The sequence below is a fragment of the Amblyomma americanum genome, chromosome 3, assembly GCF_052857255.1.
Source record: "Amblyomma americanum isolate KBUSLIRL-KWMA chromosome 3, ASM5285725v1, whole genome shotgun sequence".
NCBI classification, from domain to species: domain Eukaryota; kingdom Metazoa; phylum Arthropoda; class Arachnida; order Ixodida; family Ixodidae; genus Amblyomma; species Amblyomma americanum.
In genome coordinates, this window is record NC_135499.1 from 192,042,108 (window position 1) to 192,056,212 (window position 14,105).

General features: G+C 52.3%; 1 protein-coding gene across 6 annotated transcripts in view; it reads right to left on the reverse strand.

Moving 5' to 3' along the window:
- Nucleotides 1-14,105, reverse strand: part of LOC144125713 (5'-AMP-activated protein kinase subunit gamma-1-like) — a 261,476-nt gene that overhangs the window by 159,364 nt on the left and 88,007 nt on the right. For 3 of the 6 annotated variants that reach the window (XM_077659350.1, XM_077659353.1, XM_077659352.1), the window contains exons 3-4: nt 10,980-11,251; nt 7,011-7,038 (exon numbers count right to left, since the gene is read on the reverse strand). In XM_077659350.1, the coding sequence (XP_077515476.1) occupies nt 7,011-7,038; nt 10,980-11,251 (300 nt within the window). Of the gene's footprint in view, nt 1-7,010; nt 7,039-10,979; nt 11,339-14,105 lie in introns of all 6 variants that reach the window. The other 3 variants (XM_077659349.1, XM_077659351.1, XM_077659355.1) reach the window with 1 other exon arrangement.

Consider the following 14,105-nt stretch of genomic DNA (forward strand, 5'->3'; position numbering starts at 1 on the left):
ACCGGTGGGTAGCCGGCGGCACTCGGGATCTAACCCGGCACCTTCCTCATGCGAGGCGCGTGCAGCAAGACGCATTTGTTGCCGGGAAAAATCGATTTAGAAAATCTACACCCGTTGTATTTCAATATGAGGCGACGTAAAGACCGAAAAGGATTCCGTGATCAACGTTTGGATGCGAATGGCGGAGTAACCTAGCTTCAGAGATTTCGGTTGCGAAATCACTGGGCGGTGCCGCTATTTCTCTTTCATTAATATTTTCTAGTTTATATAAAAAAAATCTGTTGTCAGTTATCTTTTTGTCATTAGACGCGGTGATGATCGATACAATCAATTTGCCCACTGAGGATAAAGAGAAGTAGGCCTGTTTTTTCGATAGGGTACCACGTTCAAAAGATAGAACTCGTGCCGAAAACGGAGCCTTTATAAGCCAGCAAAGACCAGAAAACAAAGTACAGGTGTCGCCATCACCGGCCGATTTCGCTGGTCAAAAGCACGCCTCGACATCGTTAGTTAGTTTGTTTGTTTTTTTGTCGCCAATCGCCAGTGCTACATCACTATTCGGTACAAAATGGCGACAACCAGTGCTTTCCGGTATTGACGTCACGAATTTGAATAATGTGACAATGTTCCCAGCTATAAAAGCGTCTTTTTGCGCCGCAGCCATTGCAGCAGTTCATCTTTCAGCAGGTCTCGCACGTCTCCAGCAGCTGAAACTCTAACCATCTTCGAAGACTTCCTCTGCAAAAATATCCGCAATAAAAGTAGTTCTGCGAGCGGAAACTAAAACTAGTCGCATATTTTCCCTGCATCACAGGTGGTATACACTGTGCATTTCAGGGTTAAACCCGTGATACGGTAGGTATATATCCATCCAGACGTTCTCGCGGGCGGTACGAAGGCCGCTCCCTCTGCATTCTAAGCTGCAGCAGCTAGCCTCTAGAAGCCCGTGCCATGGACCTTCCAGCTGTTCTACAGCACGCATTCGGTTCTCGCATCGAGCATCAACCCGCCAGTTTTCCCTTTTACGAACACTGGTCTCGTGAGCGCCGGGCAGTGCGCGAACGACTATGGACGCATTCTAAGAGCGACGCAACAAGCAAGCTGGACGAAAGCTCGGTGTCCTCCGCTACATGCGCAGTGCTCCACGCCTCGCTATGGAAGACTCGCGAGTAACGCCTTTTACGATACACGCAAACCGAAGCCGAGTTCGACGACATTTCGAAGAACGCAACGACCTTCGTCCCGCTGTAGCGTTCGAGCGAACACTGCGGGCGAGCAAGCTATACAAAAAAAAATTCCATCAGCTGCGAGTTCGCGTTTACGACACGCACAGCTGCGAGCACATGTAGTGTAATTGGTGAGTGAAAAACAACAACAAACGAACAGAAAAGTGAGCAGCCCCCTCGCGACAGGCCAGCGCTGCAGACTCACAAAGCGGTGGCGTCATCGCAGAGGCAGCTGGTCGACCACGGCCGCGGCATCTCAAATCCTGACAGCTAATCGCGTGCACTTCCAACCGTCGTCGGAAACACCGACCAAAAACAAGCAAAAGGTGAACAAGCTGCCCCATCACAAAGTTCAAGATATTAAACTTTCGTTTCGTTTAATTCCACAGTAGGCGCATTATATGCCAAAATGCATAAACACACACTCTGGCACGTGACGGTGGCTGTCATGCATACAACGCGATCACCGCTCTAATTCTACCAGAGCGAGTCGACATGCCCCGACATTTTCGTCGTCATATATTGGCTAAGCATCTCCAGTGAGCTTTTATACCGATCTGTGCATCTAGACGGCAACTGATGAGAGTCGGTGCGCAAACTGGATCTCATCATTCGTATGGTCAGCGTCACGGAAGCGCAGTTCGGAACGCAAGGCTCCACTGAAGTTTAGTGAGGTGAAGTTACAATGGCCGGCACCTCAGCTGGTGCCAGACTGCACGAAAACGCTCGCACGTTCTGGGCCCACCCACACGTCTAAATTAACATCTCCCCGACCTCGTTCCAAATCCCAGGTCGAGAACCGCCAATGCCTAGAGACCAAACTGGCTCGCTCCATCGCCTCCGCACAGCGGGCTCTGATAAAACATTATCCCGGATTTGTGGCTTCATAACGCCGAACTTGATATCTACTCAAAGATTTCTTTCTCCATCCTCGGATTCTGGCGGTAGACCGTACGCTTCCTCGCGACCGATAGGAATTACTTCCAAGTATAAGACAACGCCCGTTACGGACGGGGCAAATTAGCGGAAAGATAAAACCTCACTTCATTATTAACTTCATTATCGAGATCAAGACAAACATCAGTGCACCCTTATGTAGCCTAGCGTGGGAGCAAACGGTGCCAGAACGACCCGAGTGGTCGCAAGAATAAAAACCCTCAGGCAATCCTCGATGGCTCGTTTCAATGCGTTAGCAGACGAACGTTCCTTATATCAGGGGTTGACACAATAAAGTTCGCAATATCCACCTAGGTTCTCTATACCTGCGGTCTAGACACGAAAGTTCGTTATATCCGAGGTGGCATACTTAGGTTCGTTGTATCAGAGGTTGACACACGAAATTTCGTTATATGCGAGGTTAACACAATAAACTTCGCTATATCCGAAGTAGTACGTTGTTAGTCCGATGGCCAAGTTGCCCAGGCGACTGACAGACGGCGGTCGCCACTTCCGCTTGCACAGACCCTTCTAAGCCAATGAACGCATTAAAGGGCGGCAGCCTTGCCACGAAACGCATCGATGTAGTAGTTGGTCTTAGCGTCGAACATGTGCAAGTGCTACAAAGAGATGCAGTAACGAAGTCATCCATGCTAACAGAATCCCCTGCGGAACCAAGCTCTCTGTGGCCGTCGGCGCCGCGGAAGGAAAACCTCAATGACCGATCAAGGCACTACATGCAGCACATTCAGAGTGAGGTGAGAGGAAAAGCAATACTGAAACTGTGTGCAGTTCTAAGAATGACAAGTCGGTATGACAGCTGTGCACCAGTACTACGAAGCGCAATTTCCTGAAGCGCTGTACGTGTACTGCTACACTAGTTGAGGAAGAGCAATAGCACATGAAAGCCGCATCGTGAGGGCGCTAGTCACATGATGAATTACACTGCCAGGTACTGTAGGATCACGCTAGCGAAGACGTGCCGGTAATTCATTACGCCGCATAAAACACACGCGACTAACACAAAACAGCCCATAATGACGAGTTTGACGCTTCCAATATGGCGGCATGCATGACTATGGCCAGCCATTCATGGGAAGACGAAGAAGTAAGCACGTGCAGTAAAGATAACGCGATGAAATTAAAATAAACAGGAGTGGAAATCAACGCTTGGTGCAAGGAGACGTGTCTGTCATAATGGGAAGTAGAAATCGTCTTCCTGAGCATCGGCTCGCGCAATGCGGCATTACAGCCCACCAATAGAGCAGTGACATCCAGACCGCTGGCACAATAAAAAGAAATATTCGCCAGCCATGCATAATCTCGCGGAAGAGGGCGGTCAATACCACCTCAAAAGGTTGCAACGTTACATACACGACACACGATGTATACACAGATTGATCAGAGCTCGAAAGAGCGCGAGATTTTTACACAAACGTAGAAAGCTCGCTTTGAAGAATCAAGTGCTTCAATCGCCTTTTTGCGTTATCAAGTGCTTCAATCGCCTTTTTGCGTTGGACCTCTGGCCTTGGCATTCCAGAGCAAAGAAGGCATATGTCAACACCACCCACGTTTCGCAATAGTTTCACATTGTACAACTTCCAACAGCGCGACGTCATGGGCCATTATCTTTAAAAGAAATCTCACTGGAGACAGCAGCATCCTATGCTGCATGACAAAAGGGATCACAGAACTGGTCTCATTTGCACTTTTTCATTCGCGTAATCCATCCTTTAATTAAGGAATCCCTTTTCCCGAGTCAGTGACGCCCCAGCCAGGTTCCGCAAGGATCCTTCCAAGTTGCACCACCGGCGAGTGTGATGACAGGGGAGGTATTTTGCCAGCGCGGACGTCAGCTGCAACCAGGCCCTTAACAGTAAACCCGGGGCACCCTTCCACCCTGTTGTTCCTCCCATCTCCTCTAACCGCCATCCGGTCTCGTACACAAAACCGGCCCACGCCACAAAGTGGCTCAATAAACGCCTTCTCACCCACTCGCACGCTCACCGCTCCCTGTTTTCAAAAAAAAAAAAGTGCTAAGATATGCGCACACTTGTGAAATGCTCTCTGCAGAAGCACATCACGGAGGGGCGCTACGTATAGTATATACGTTACCGATCCAGTGCTGGGCGTCCTCGCTGTAGCGTCGCGGCGTGGCCGGGTCGTCCGCGGCGGCAGCAGCAGCGCGCAGCAGGGCGGCCGAGCCGTGAACCTCGTGGCTGCTGTGGCGCCGCTGCGCGTACTCGTGCAGCATGCTCTTGAGCATGGTCACCAACATGCCGGTGCCGTCGGCAGACGACAGCGGCATCCACTCGCCCCCTCCCTTCCCCGCACACACACACGCGCGCGCGCACACAGAACTGACACGACGCACACGCTGGAGTCCAGGAGCTGCCCACGAAGACGCACAGAAGCGCTCAAAGCTTGTCACGCCGATGGCCCGGTCTCCCAAGAGTCCACGATGTCGCGCGCACCCGCGCCCCGAAGCTTCTCGCGGCCTTCTTCGGAGATGTATCAATGAATGGCGGTAGAAACACGAGAAGACGAGAACAGTCCGTCAGGAAGACGCTGGCAGGCCATCCAAATGTCTACCGCAATGCTGTGAGCAGCCTGCTTTCACTCCCCGAAGGCACGCGAAAAGTGCCCCACTAGCAATGACTCCCCCAACCGACGAACCGCGCGCAGTGAGCAACCACCCGCTCCGTGTACACAGGCTGCGGAGCAAGCACGCAGGAGGCGCCGGCGGCTCACGCACCTCTTCGCCCGAGCGCCGCGCTCATTCAAAACAGAAGCGCGCGCACTGCCGCCGCGACGGGGGGAACAACGGCGCGCCACACGCTCCGAGCGGCGACTCCCGCGCATGATGATGGGACCGGCGGCAGCGCCGGCGAGAAGCCAAGGCCCGGCCGGCGGCGGCGGCGGCGCTGCGGTCGCGCCAGCCCAGCTGAGAGCACAGGCAACGTCGAAGAGCGGCGGAAAAAACGAAAGGCGCAGCAGGCACGCACGCACTCCACGACCGACTGCGCAGACGACGGCGAGAGAGACGCAAGCCCGAACATCGGCGGCTGTTGCCAGGTGGGATGCCCGCCGACCGCCAGCACTTCAGCATCCGTCCGAGCGCCACTGTCGGCGTCGTTATAAGGATTCCCGCTCCGCTGACATTTCCCGCTGCATGGGCGACCCCGCTTCGATTCGCGCACTTTCTTCTTTCCTCTCTCTATTCAGAAAGCTCAGGGTTTTCGACATCGTTGGAAGTCTTTGCTTTCATTTCTGTCTACCGCTTCTATTGTTTTGTTTCGACATATCGCCACGGCGCGTAAACACCCCACGCGTAATAAGCATCCCATGCCCGAAATGTTCTGCGTCGGTAAGACAAAACAGAAAAGAGAAAAAAAAACAGCCGCGCGCTAACTTTAAAGGTAATTTATGACTTACGAAGTATAATGAGGCCCGTAAAGATAATAAAGAGTACCGGAGAGGTGAGCTCAGCGACATGCTGCGCATGAGGCCGACCCTCGTGGGTGACGCAACTTCATACGACTGCACAGCAGAAGGCAAGATATGGCAAGCGTGGTGTCATCATCGGACGAAACGAAGGCCTCATTAGATAACGGCACTCGTTCGGGTTGGTTGACATCGACGATTCCTTTCACAAATATAGCGCTGAGGTCGTCAGCGCTCCTGGGAGAACTGGTCGACAGGGAGCTGTTGTTGAGGCGCTGCCCAGAAATTTTCGGCACACACGTGTTTATCGGTGCATACTTGCAGTGGCAGATCCACTAACACGTACGCGAATTGTCTACAACGACTTACAGTGTAAACGTCACCAAAGCGGCGTGCTTATCGACTTCTCAAAAAATAGAAAACCACCGTGAAACTGTGAGAGGACGGGACAGCGACAGCTTCCCTTGCACAGGTTGAAAACACAATTCAGACACACAGTTTCACTCCCCACACTCCTGTCGGCATAACCTCGAAGCTACAACACAAAGATGTTATCGACCCATCGCAGTGACATATTTACAGCGACAGCTGTTTTATACATGACACTCTGATATTCTTTACCTCATTATACCGCGAAATAAAACCACCTCGACAGCTGTCACTGAACATCGCTTTACATAGTAGTAACCGTCCTGTGAGCTCTATACTGTATCGACAACGCTGTACTAAACCACCCCGAGCGATGGGCAAATTGGGACGTGCGCGAACAGCTAGTGTCATAGCGTGCCGTCCCGGCGCTTCTAGCATCCAGTGAGCATACACAGCTTCAACAAAACTTGGCTTCGATGATCCCCGCAGTGCGCCGTTGCTGTACCATGTTATTAGTGTGCCGGGTCACAGACAACGCAAAATGACGACGTAGCTCGAGCTTTTCCGCTCCACCCAACCGAATGAAACTCCCACCCACTCCGAGGAACGCTTTCTTTCCAATGTGCTTGCGGGCAACGTATTGTACGAGTACATTCTTTGAAATGGGACAGAATATTCCTGACGGGAAAGAAAGTAGGCCATTTTGTGTCGGCACATTATTGATGTCCGATCGAGAGTCGCTTTTTTATGCTTCTCCACGAAGCAAACTAATTAGAGCGCCCATCCCAGACATGTGTAAACTTGGCCCCTGTTATCGCAGCAGTGTCGTAAAAGAAGCACGCGCCAGTGAGTAAGTGCGTCAGAAGGCGCACTGATGTTCCACCATGTAGAGCAACCCTTCAATAGAAGCAGTCTTCCGCACTCCCTTCGATATGGGCTGCCGTCGCCTGATTTGCAAAGCGGCTTAACAACACAGCGCGCGGGCCAGGCGGAAGAGCTACCTTCGCAGGCAGACAGAGCGTCACATCAACTCACCATATTGGCCACTGGCGCTCGGGAACTTCTGTAAGGCAAAAAGAGAAAAGAGAAGCGGTGCCGTTAGAAGCGCGCAAAAAAAGCCGCGAAAGACCACAAGACCACTCTATAAACTCTCTCCTGCGCGCTGCGTCACTGCTAGCGGTCGATGCTCACAGGCAATGGGGAGGGGTGGAGCTTTGAAAGCACATTTGGTATCTGCAATCCCCGATTGCAGGCCATTATCTCTTCAGACTTAGAGACATAACCCAAATTCGCCTAGTGAAATTGTCATTCGACGCATGCACGCGTATTCCAAATCCTAAAAGCTCTGGTGCATTGGGCATTGTGTGTGTGTGTGTGTGTGTGTGTGTGTGTGTGTGTGTGTGTGTGTGTGTGTGTGTGTGTGTGTGTGTGTGTGTGTGTGTGTGTGTGTGTGTGTGTGTGTGTGTGTGTGTGTGTGTGTGTGTGTGTGTGTGTGTGTGTGTGTGTGTGTGTGTGTGTGTGTGTGTGTGTGTGTGTGTGTGTGTGTGTGTGTGTGTGTGTGTGTGTGTGTGTGTGTGTGTGTGTGTGTGTGTGTGTGTGTGTGTGTGTGTGTGTGTGTGTGTGTGTGTGTGTGTGTGTGTGTGTGTGTGTGTGTGTGTGTGTGTGTGTGTGTGTGTGTGTGTGTGTGTGTGTGTGTGTGTGTGTGTGTGTGTGTGTGTGTGTGTGTGTGTGTGTGTGTGTGTGTGTGTGTGTGTGTGTGTGTGTGTGTGTGTGTGTGTGTGTGTGTGTGTGTGTGTGTGTGTGTGTGTGTGTGTGTGTGTGTGTGTGTGTGTGTGTGTGTGTGTGTGTGTGTGTGTGTGTGTGTGTGTGTGTGTGTGTGTGTGTGTGTGTGTGTGTGTGTGTGTGTGTGTGTGTGTGTGTGTGTGTGTGTGTGTGTGTGTGTGTGTGTGTGTGTGTGTGTGTGTGTGTGTGTGTGTGTGTGTGTGTGTGTGTGTGTGTGTGTGTGTGTGTGTGTGTGTGTGTGTGTGTGTGTGTGTGTGTGTGTGTGTGTGTGTGTGTGTGTGTGTGTGTGTGTGTGTGTGTGTGTGTGTGTGTGTGTGTGTGTGTGTGTGTGTGTGTGTGTGTGTGTGTGTGTGTGTGTGTGTGTGTGTGTGTGTGTGTGTGTGTGTGTGTGTGTGTGTGTGTGTGTGTGTGTGTGTGTGTGTGTGTGTGTGTGTGCGTGTGCGTGCGCGTGCGCGTGCGCGCGCGCGGGGGGGGGGTGCGGGGGAGGAGGTAAAGAACGCGTTTTTAAGGAATTTTACACAATAGTATACACCTGTCAGACAACCCAAACTTAAACCGGGGCTTTCCACCTCACCGAAGAACACCTCTTTTTGCTGAACCTCCTGTCTTTCCTCTCGCGTAATAATAATAATAATTTGTTTTTTGGGGAAAGGAAATGGCGCAGTATGTCTCGTTGGACACCTGAACCGCGCCGTAAGGGAAGGGATAAAGGAGGGAGTGAAAGAAGAAAGGAAGAAGGAGGTGCCGTAGTGGAGGGCTCCGGAATAATTTCGACCACCTGGGGATCTTTAACGTGCACTGACATCGCACAGCACACGGGCGCCTTAGCGTTTTGCCTCCATAAAAACGCAGCCGCCGCGGTCGGGTTCGAACCCGGGAACTCCGGATCAGTAGCCGAGCGCCCTAACCACTGAGCCACCGCGGCGGGTCCTCTCGCGTATCGCTCAATGCGAAATGGAGGACGCTGTCATTCTTGTCACTGTGCTGTGCCTGCTCGTCATTCGTGCGTCTCTAGAAACAACACGAAGCAAACTTTTCTCTGCTCAGAGGGCGTCAAAAAGCATCCGTTTTTCTTGAGCGGGAGACATATGATAAACAGAAATAAAGAAACGAAACTGCACTAAAAGGGCGTCCACAGTGGCACGTAACGGACAAACGAAACGGAACTTCGATGAGAACGCCGCCGCAACAAGCCAGCTCTGCTAGGTGTGACGTCGCAGCGTCCTCTCATTCGATGCAGCCCATCCGCCGGCTCCGCGGTTCATAGGCGTCATACTTCCTAGGATTTTCGCATGAAAAGGAACAAGGTACAGTGACCACCTAATCGGGTGAATGTGGCCATGCCGAGGTGAACACTACAACCGGCAATGCAGTTTTTCACGAGATTACTTCAGTGATTAAGACTAACCGGGCGGTGTTGATGCGAGAGCAGTGATGTGGGGTGGAAAGGTGCAGCTAATGATTCGACCTCTGGGCGCGATGCAGCAGCAATCTTCGCTTCAACTGTCAGCCAAGTGTTCTTGGGCCGAGAAACGAGGCACGCACACGACGGCGACCACACGCTCATGTCCGCTTCACGAGGCTTCCTCATAACAACGCGAAAGGCGCGGGTTGAATCAGCTTCGGGCATCCAGCTTCGACACCGTTGGCGTTAATATGAGCTCGTTACTAGCGAGTGAGCCAGTCGCAGTGAGCCATCACAGGCCAGTCAGAGGCGCGGCCGACTTGGCCACTGCAACTGAATCATATCTTGCATATTCTCCTGTATCTTCTCGTATATCTTCTCGTATATCTCCTCGTGTATCTCCTCGTGTGTGTTCCCTTGTATCTGCCCCTGCATCTACCCTCATGTGCCGATAACCCAACTCTCAGGCTTGAAGAACATGAAGTGAAATCTCCGCGTTTTATCATTTCGTATTGCTGTCTCTTCATTCTAAACACCCGTGCTTCACGGGCCTCAAAATACAACCTCAAAGCGAAGAGACCAGGCGTCGTGGCTCCGAGGACGTGATCCGATCTCAACGGTATCGAACTGAAGCCGCAAAGTACAGACGTGAGCAGGCTTAGTAATACACTCCGGGGGGCTAGTTGGTGCATGGTTTTGGGGGAAAAAAAAGGTGATGCGCTAAACAGACAACACAGGAGGAAGACAGTCGAAACAAGCGCAACGCTCGAGCGGTCCCCTGCAGAGCAAACACAGCGAAATTCGATAGCAGATACTGCGTTCTGCGGCCAGTGCACGCATTGAAGCGAGGCTGCATAGAAATAGTAAAAGCAAGGAAAGCGCGCACTGCCCTTAACACAGCACTTGATACTATGGTTTGTCCCGCAGCGCACCGCTACAACGTTATAAACAAGTCTCCTCCCGAATGCACTCCACATGAGGTGCAACGCACGAGCTATGGCAGGAGCTCAGCTCATAAAGCAGTGCGAGCCATACATGATGCCGAAAATTGATAAGTTTAGCCGTCAGTACAAAGAACGAAGTACACTGACTGGCTGTTCAAGCTGGATGCTCAGCGTGAAGGCTCAGTGATTCACTAGAAAGCGAAAACCTCACTACGCTCACTTCGGTCGCGTTGAAAGTCATATCGAGCGCGTACATTGAGCGCAAGGCTTTTGCAGGGTTCAGCTTGCTCAATTGAAATCCATGCCGCAGACGGTCGAAAGCGAAACCATCGCAAACCATTTTAGCTTTCAGCGTTGTACAATGATTTAGCAAACCCTGGTTACCTGAACAGCGCAGCCGCAAACCCAAGACATCTTTGCATTTTTTTTACTCTTCCTCCGTGCAAGAACGCAGCGCTGGAGTGACGGAGGGGGGCCACGATCGTGTACGGTTCCGCTCGCACGGCGGACGTTTCCGGACAGAGCTCGACGACCTCCAGTTTGCAATCGGTTTTGCGTCGACTGATACAGTGTTTAGCTAAAACTAGGTGCTTACCTTCAGTGAAACAAAAACGTGACTAAACCGTGCGTCTACAGGCGTCATACCAGCGCCTGCCCAGCTGCGTGATATTCGGGGAATTTTGCCTTCTTCATGAACTGTTAGGAGTAGAATTTGGCCAAAACGGAGGTTTCAAGGGTGTGGAAAGAATTTTAAAAACCGAAATTTTATCGTCTCTTTCCTAATTTCCGCACTTTCCAAGCCGCTGCAGAGAAAAAAAGGCGGCATGAATGGGAACTTAGGCCACGGAACTTCCAATTCGGCTGCATGCGTACCTTGGACTTTCCCTCGACGCTGACCGACTGGGAGCGGCTCCGGAAGAGGTCCATGACCTTGGAGACGGCCCCCGTGCGGCTCTCGGAGCCCGACCGCGGGCGCCGGAAGGGCCCCCCGTCCGGCTCCGTGGGGCTCAGCGGCGACAGCGGAGACATGGGCGCCGAGGCGCCGCCAGAGGCCGCTCCGTTGGGCGGCGTGAGGGTGCTGCGCGAGCCCGGGAACCAGCTGTGTCCCCGCAGCGCCGACATGAGGTTGTTGGGCTTGCGGCCCCCTGAGGACGACGAAGAGCCCTTGGAGTCGGACTTGGAGCGAGGCCGGAAGGCATCGAACAGCACTGCCTTGCGGGACGGCGACACGCCTGCGGCGGGTAAGCCCAGCGGAGGGAAGAGAGGGCGGGAGGGCCCCCGGACCCACGGGCCCGGCAGCACAGCTGTGGGTCTCGCCCGGACGGTGCCGACGTCGTGACTGCTGCCGCCGTTATGGCCCTCGAGTTCCTCCCTTATATATAGACAGTCTATGGACTGATTACGGACTCTATTGCCTTCCTATAGATATTTTTGTCTATTCATAGTCTATAGACAAAAGTCTACTAAAAGTGTACGGCCATAAATCTATAGATTGTCTATGGGATTTGTCTATAGAGGGTCTATGGACTTTAAAGACAGAAGTCTATGGACAGTCTATAGACTGAGTAAAGAAATTCTCGTAAGGGCTCTACTGTATACACGGTGTTTGCGCTTAATCGCAGCAGTGAGGAAATTACGCCAAATAATGCTCCGCAACACGGTGCTTTTTCTGTAGGCAGTGGGCCCATTGGATGCGTTCCACAATGTACTGGATCTGCCGGTGGAGGCTACCAATCGAAATATCCCTGTATGCATCGTGTTCAGCCGCCGTAATAAAGTGCCCCCTCGACTGATTCACCGTGCAATTAAGTGTAATATTTACCGGCCAATTCATTTAATAATATCCGCGTTTGTGCAGTTGTATTACCTGGCCAGATGAAAAAGAAATGTAGACGTGAATTTCACGAGTAAACAATAACGTCCACCAGGTGATCTTTAATAGAAGGTGAATCTGCGTCATTTGGTCCACCACACACTGACAACACTCAGCCAGGAACTTCGGCACAATGCTGACCAGTGCCTACAAGACGAAGAGCGGCGGGTATGACGCACAATCACGCGCCTCCCGCGCGACAGTGCTCCGGGAGCGCAAGCTTCAGGATGCAGCGCGGCGCACTGCGCCGTATCGAGAGCCCGTTGCGGAAATGAGAAAATCCGCATTCCTGAAGACGCTGTACACACACGAGTCCACACTGGCAGCAGCAGCAGCAGTCACGACGACGACGCGAGCGCGGCACGACGCTTTGCCCAGATCACCATGCGCGCGAAGGCATGCAGGCATGCGACCACTGGAGGACCCCCAGAGCCAGAAAAGACGTGGCGCAAAAAAAAAAAAAACACGGCGCGTTTTCCCTCTTTCGTTCTCCAGCCCTACACTGCAAGGCACGCTGGTAGAGCGGCCGGATTCACCTTCATCTGTCTACATATCCCTTCGTCCCTTCATTAAAGCCTTCTCTCCTTTCGATATTTGCACGAACAAATCACAAGCAGCCAGCAGTTCTACCTGGACTCCCTTAGTACGACGGCACAAGACGACAATGCTCCTCCACTGCAACTTTTCTTTTCTTTTTCTTGTTAAAACGGGGCCTTTCTACCGACCGCAAGCCAATGCTCGAGTTCTGTTACGACCGAGTGCATGCTGTGTGTCTGAAGCGAAATTCGAAACTATGCGCTTGACTAGAAGCTATAAACTGGACCTCAGTGCGACGTCTTGCGCCAACAAACAATCGGCGCATGAAGTAAATTTGGGCGCGCCTGCGCACATTCCACGCAGACGCAAGGGGTCACCAGTGAAGAAAAAAAAAACGAACGGCATACACGAAGCAGTCGAGCCCGCTCTACTCACTACGGGCAACCGAAAGCGGTACAGGCAGCGGCGGATTAGTTCACCAGGGGTGGGTTAGGTGCACACAGAACTGCGAAGCCAAGCCTCGGTTCGCATAGTAAATACAAACATACGTAACACCGTTTAAACCCAAGCTATACGACATCTGAGCGACATGTCAAGCATTCGCTGTCAATAAATCATGCTCGCCACACTTATATAACGAAAGATGCGCGATCCCTAATGCCTGGCGACGGCAAACTGAAAAAAACGCGAGAACAGTGGTGGAAGCCCCGACAGAAAAATAAACGACAAAAAAAAAGCACACAAGGCAGACATACGTCCGACCCCCTCCGGTTTCCACGTTTGCCAAACTTCCCCTCACGATCAGCTGTCCTTACAACGGTCACCTTTTAAAAGGCTGTCCACTTGCCCCGCAATACCTCTAGGGAGATACTGTGGGTCAACAGAGCTAGAGGAGGCCCCGTGTCGCGAGACAACGCGTGGCTCTGTCGGAAGAAACGAGTGGCATATCAGCTGCATAAAGAGCCCCACCGGCGCTTGTATAGAGCCGTCTTTCGTGGCGTAGTGGACGCTTTTCCTGGTATTGAGACTGCTCCCTGAGGTTACTGGGCGCAGAAGAAACGCTCGAATGGCTACCTCGCATAAAGCCCCGCACGCGCCCTCCAATGCAGACGTGAACAGGTCGGTGGCTGACGCCCGTAAACTGTACGCTAAAGCACATATAAGCAGTCATGGCGTTATAAAGAATGCGGGCCCTAAGAGACCCGAAAAAGTCAACCTCCTTTTGGCACTGATCAGTGGACCCATTCTAGACATAAATGAGCACGACGCGTGCCGACGCCCTAGAGATTATGTTTGCCACCGATAATATACGGTTCGATACAATGGTTCCATCCTCCGGTCTTAACCATGCTTACGTTAGGCAACACTTGAACGATCTACCTGGGGCGTAAACCTCGAAGTGCACTCGCGCGGGCGCATAGAAGTGCCATCGCAACCAGACGTGATCTGTACGGCAGCAACCCGCGTGTTATCGCAGCCGCGTCCACTGCCCGGCACATGTTGTGGTTAAACCCAACGTCTCTCACCGATACCTCAACCCACTGAGGCTTCATGCAATCAGCATACGCATGCACCCACACTGTGCGGTC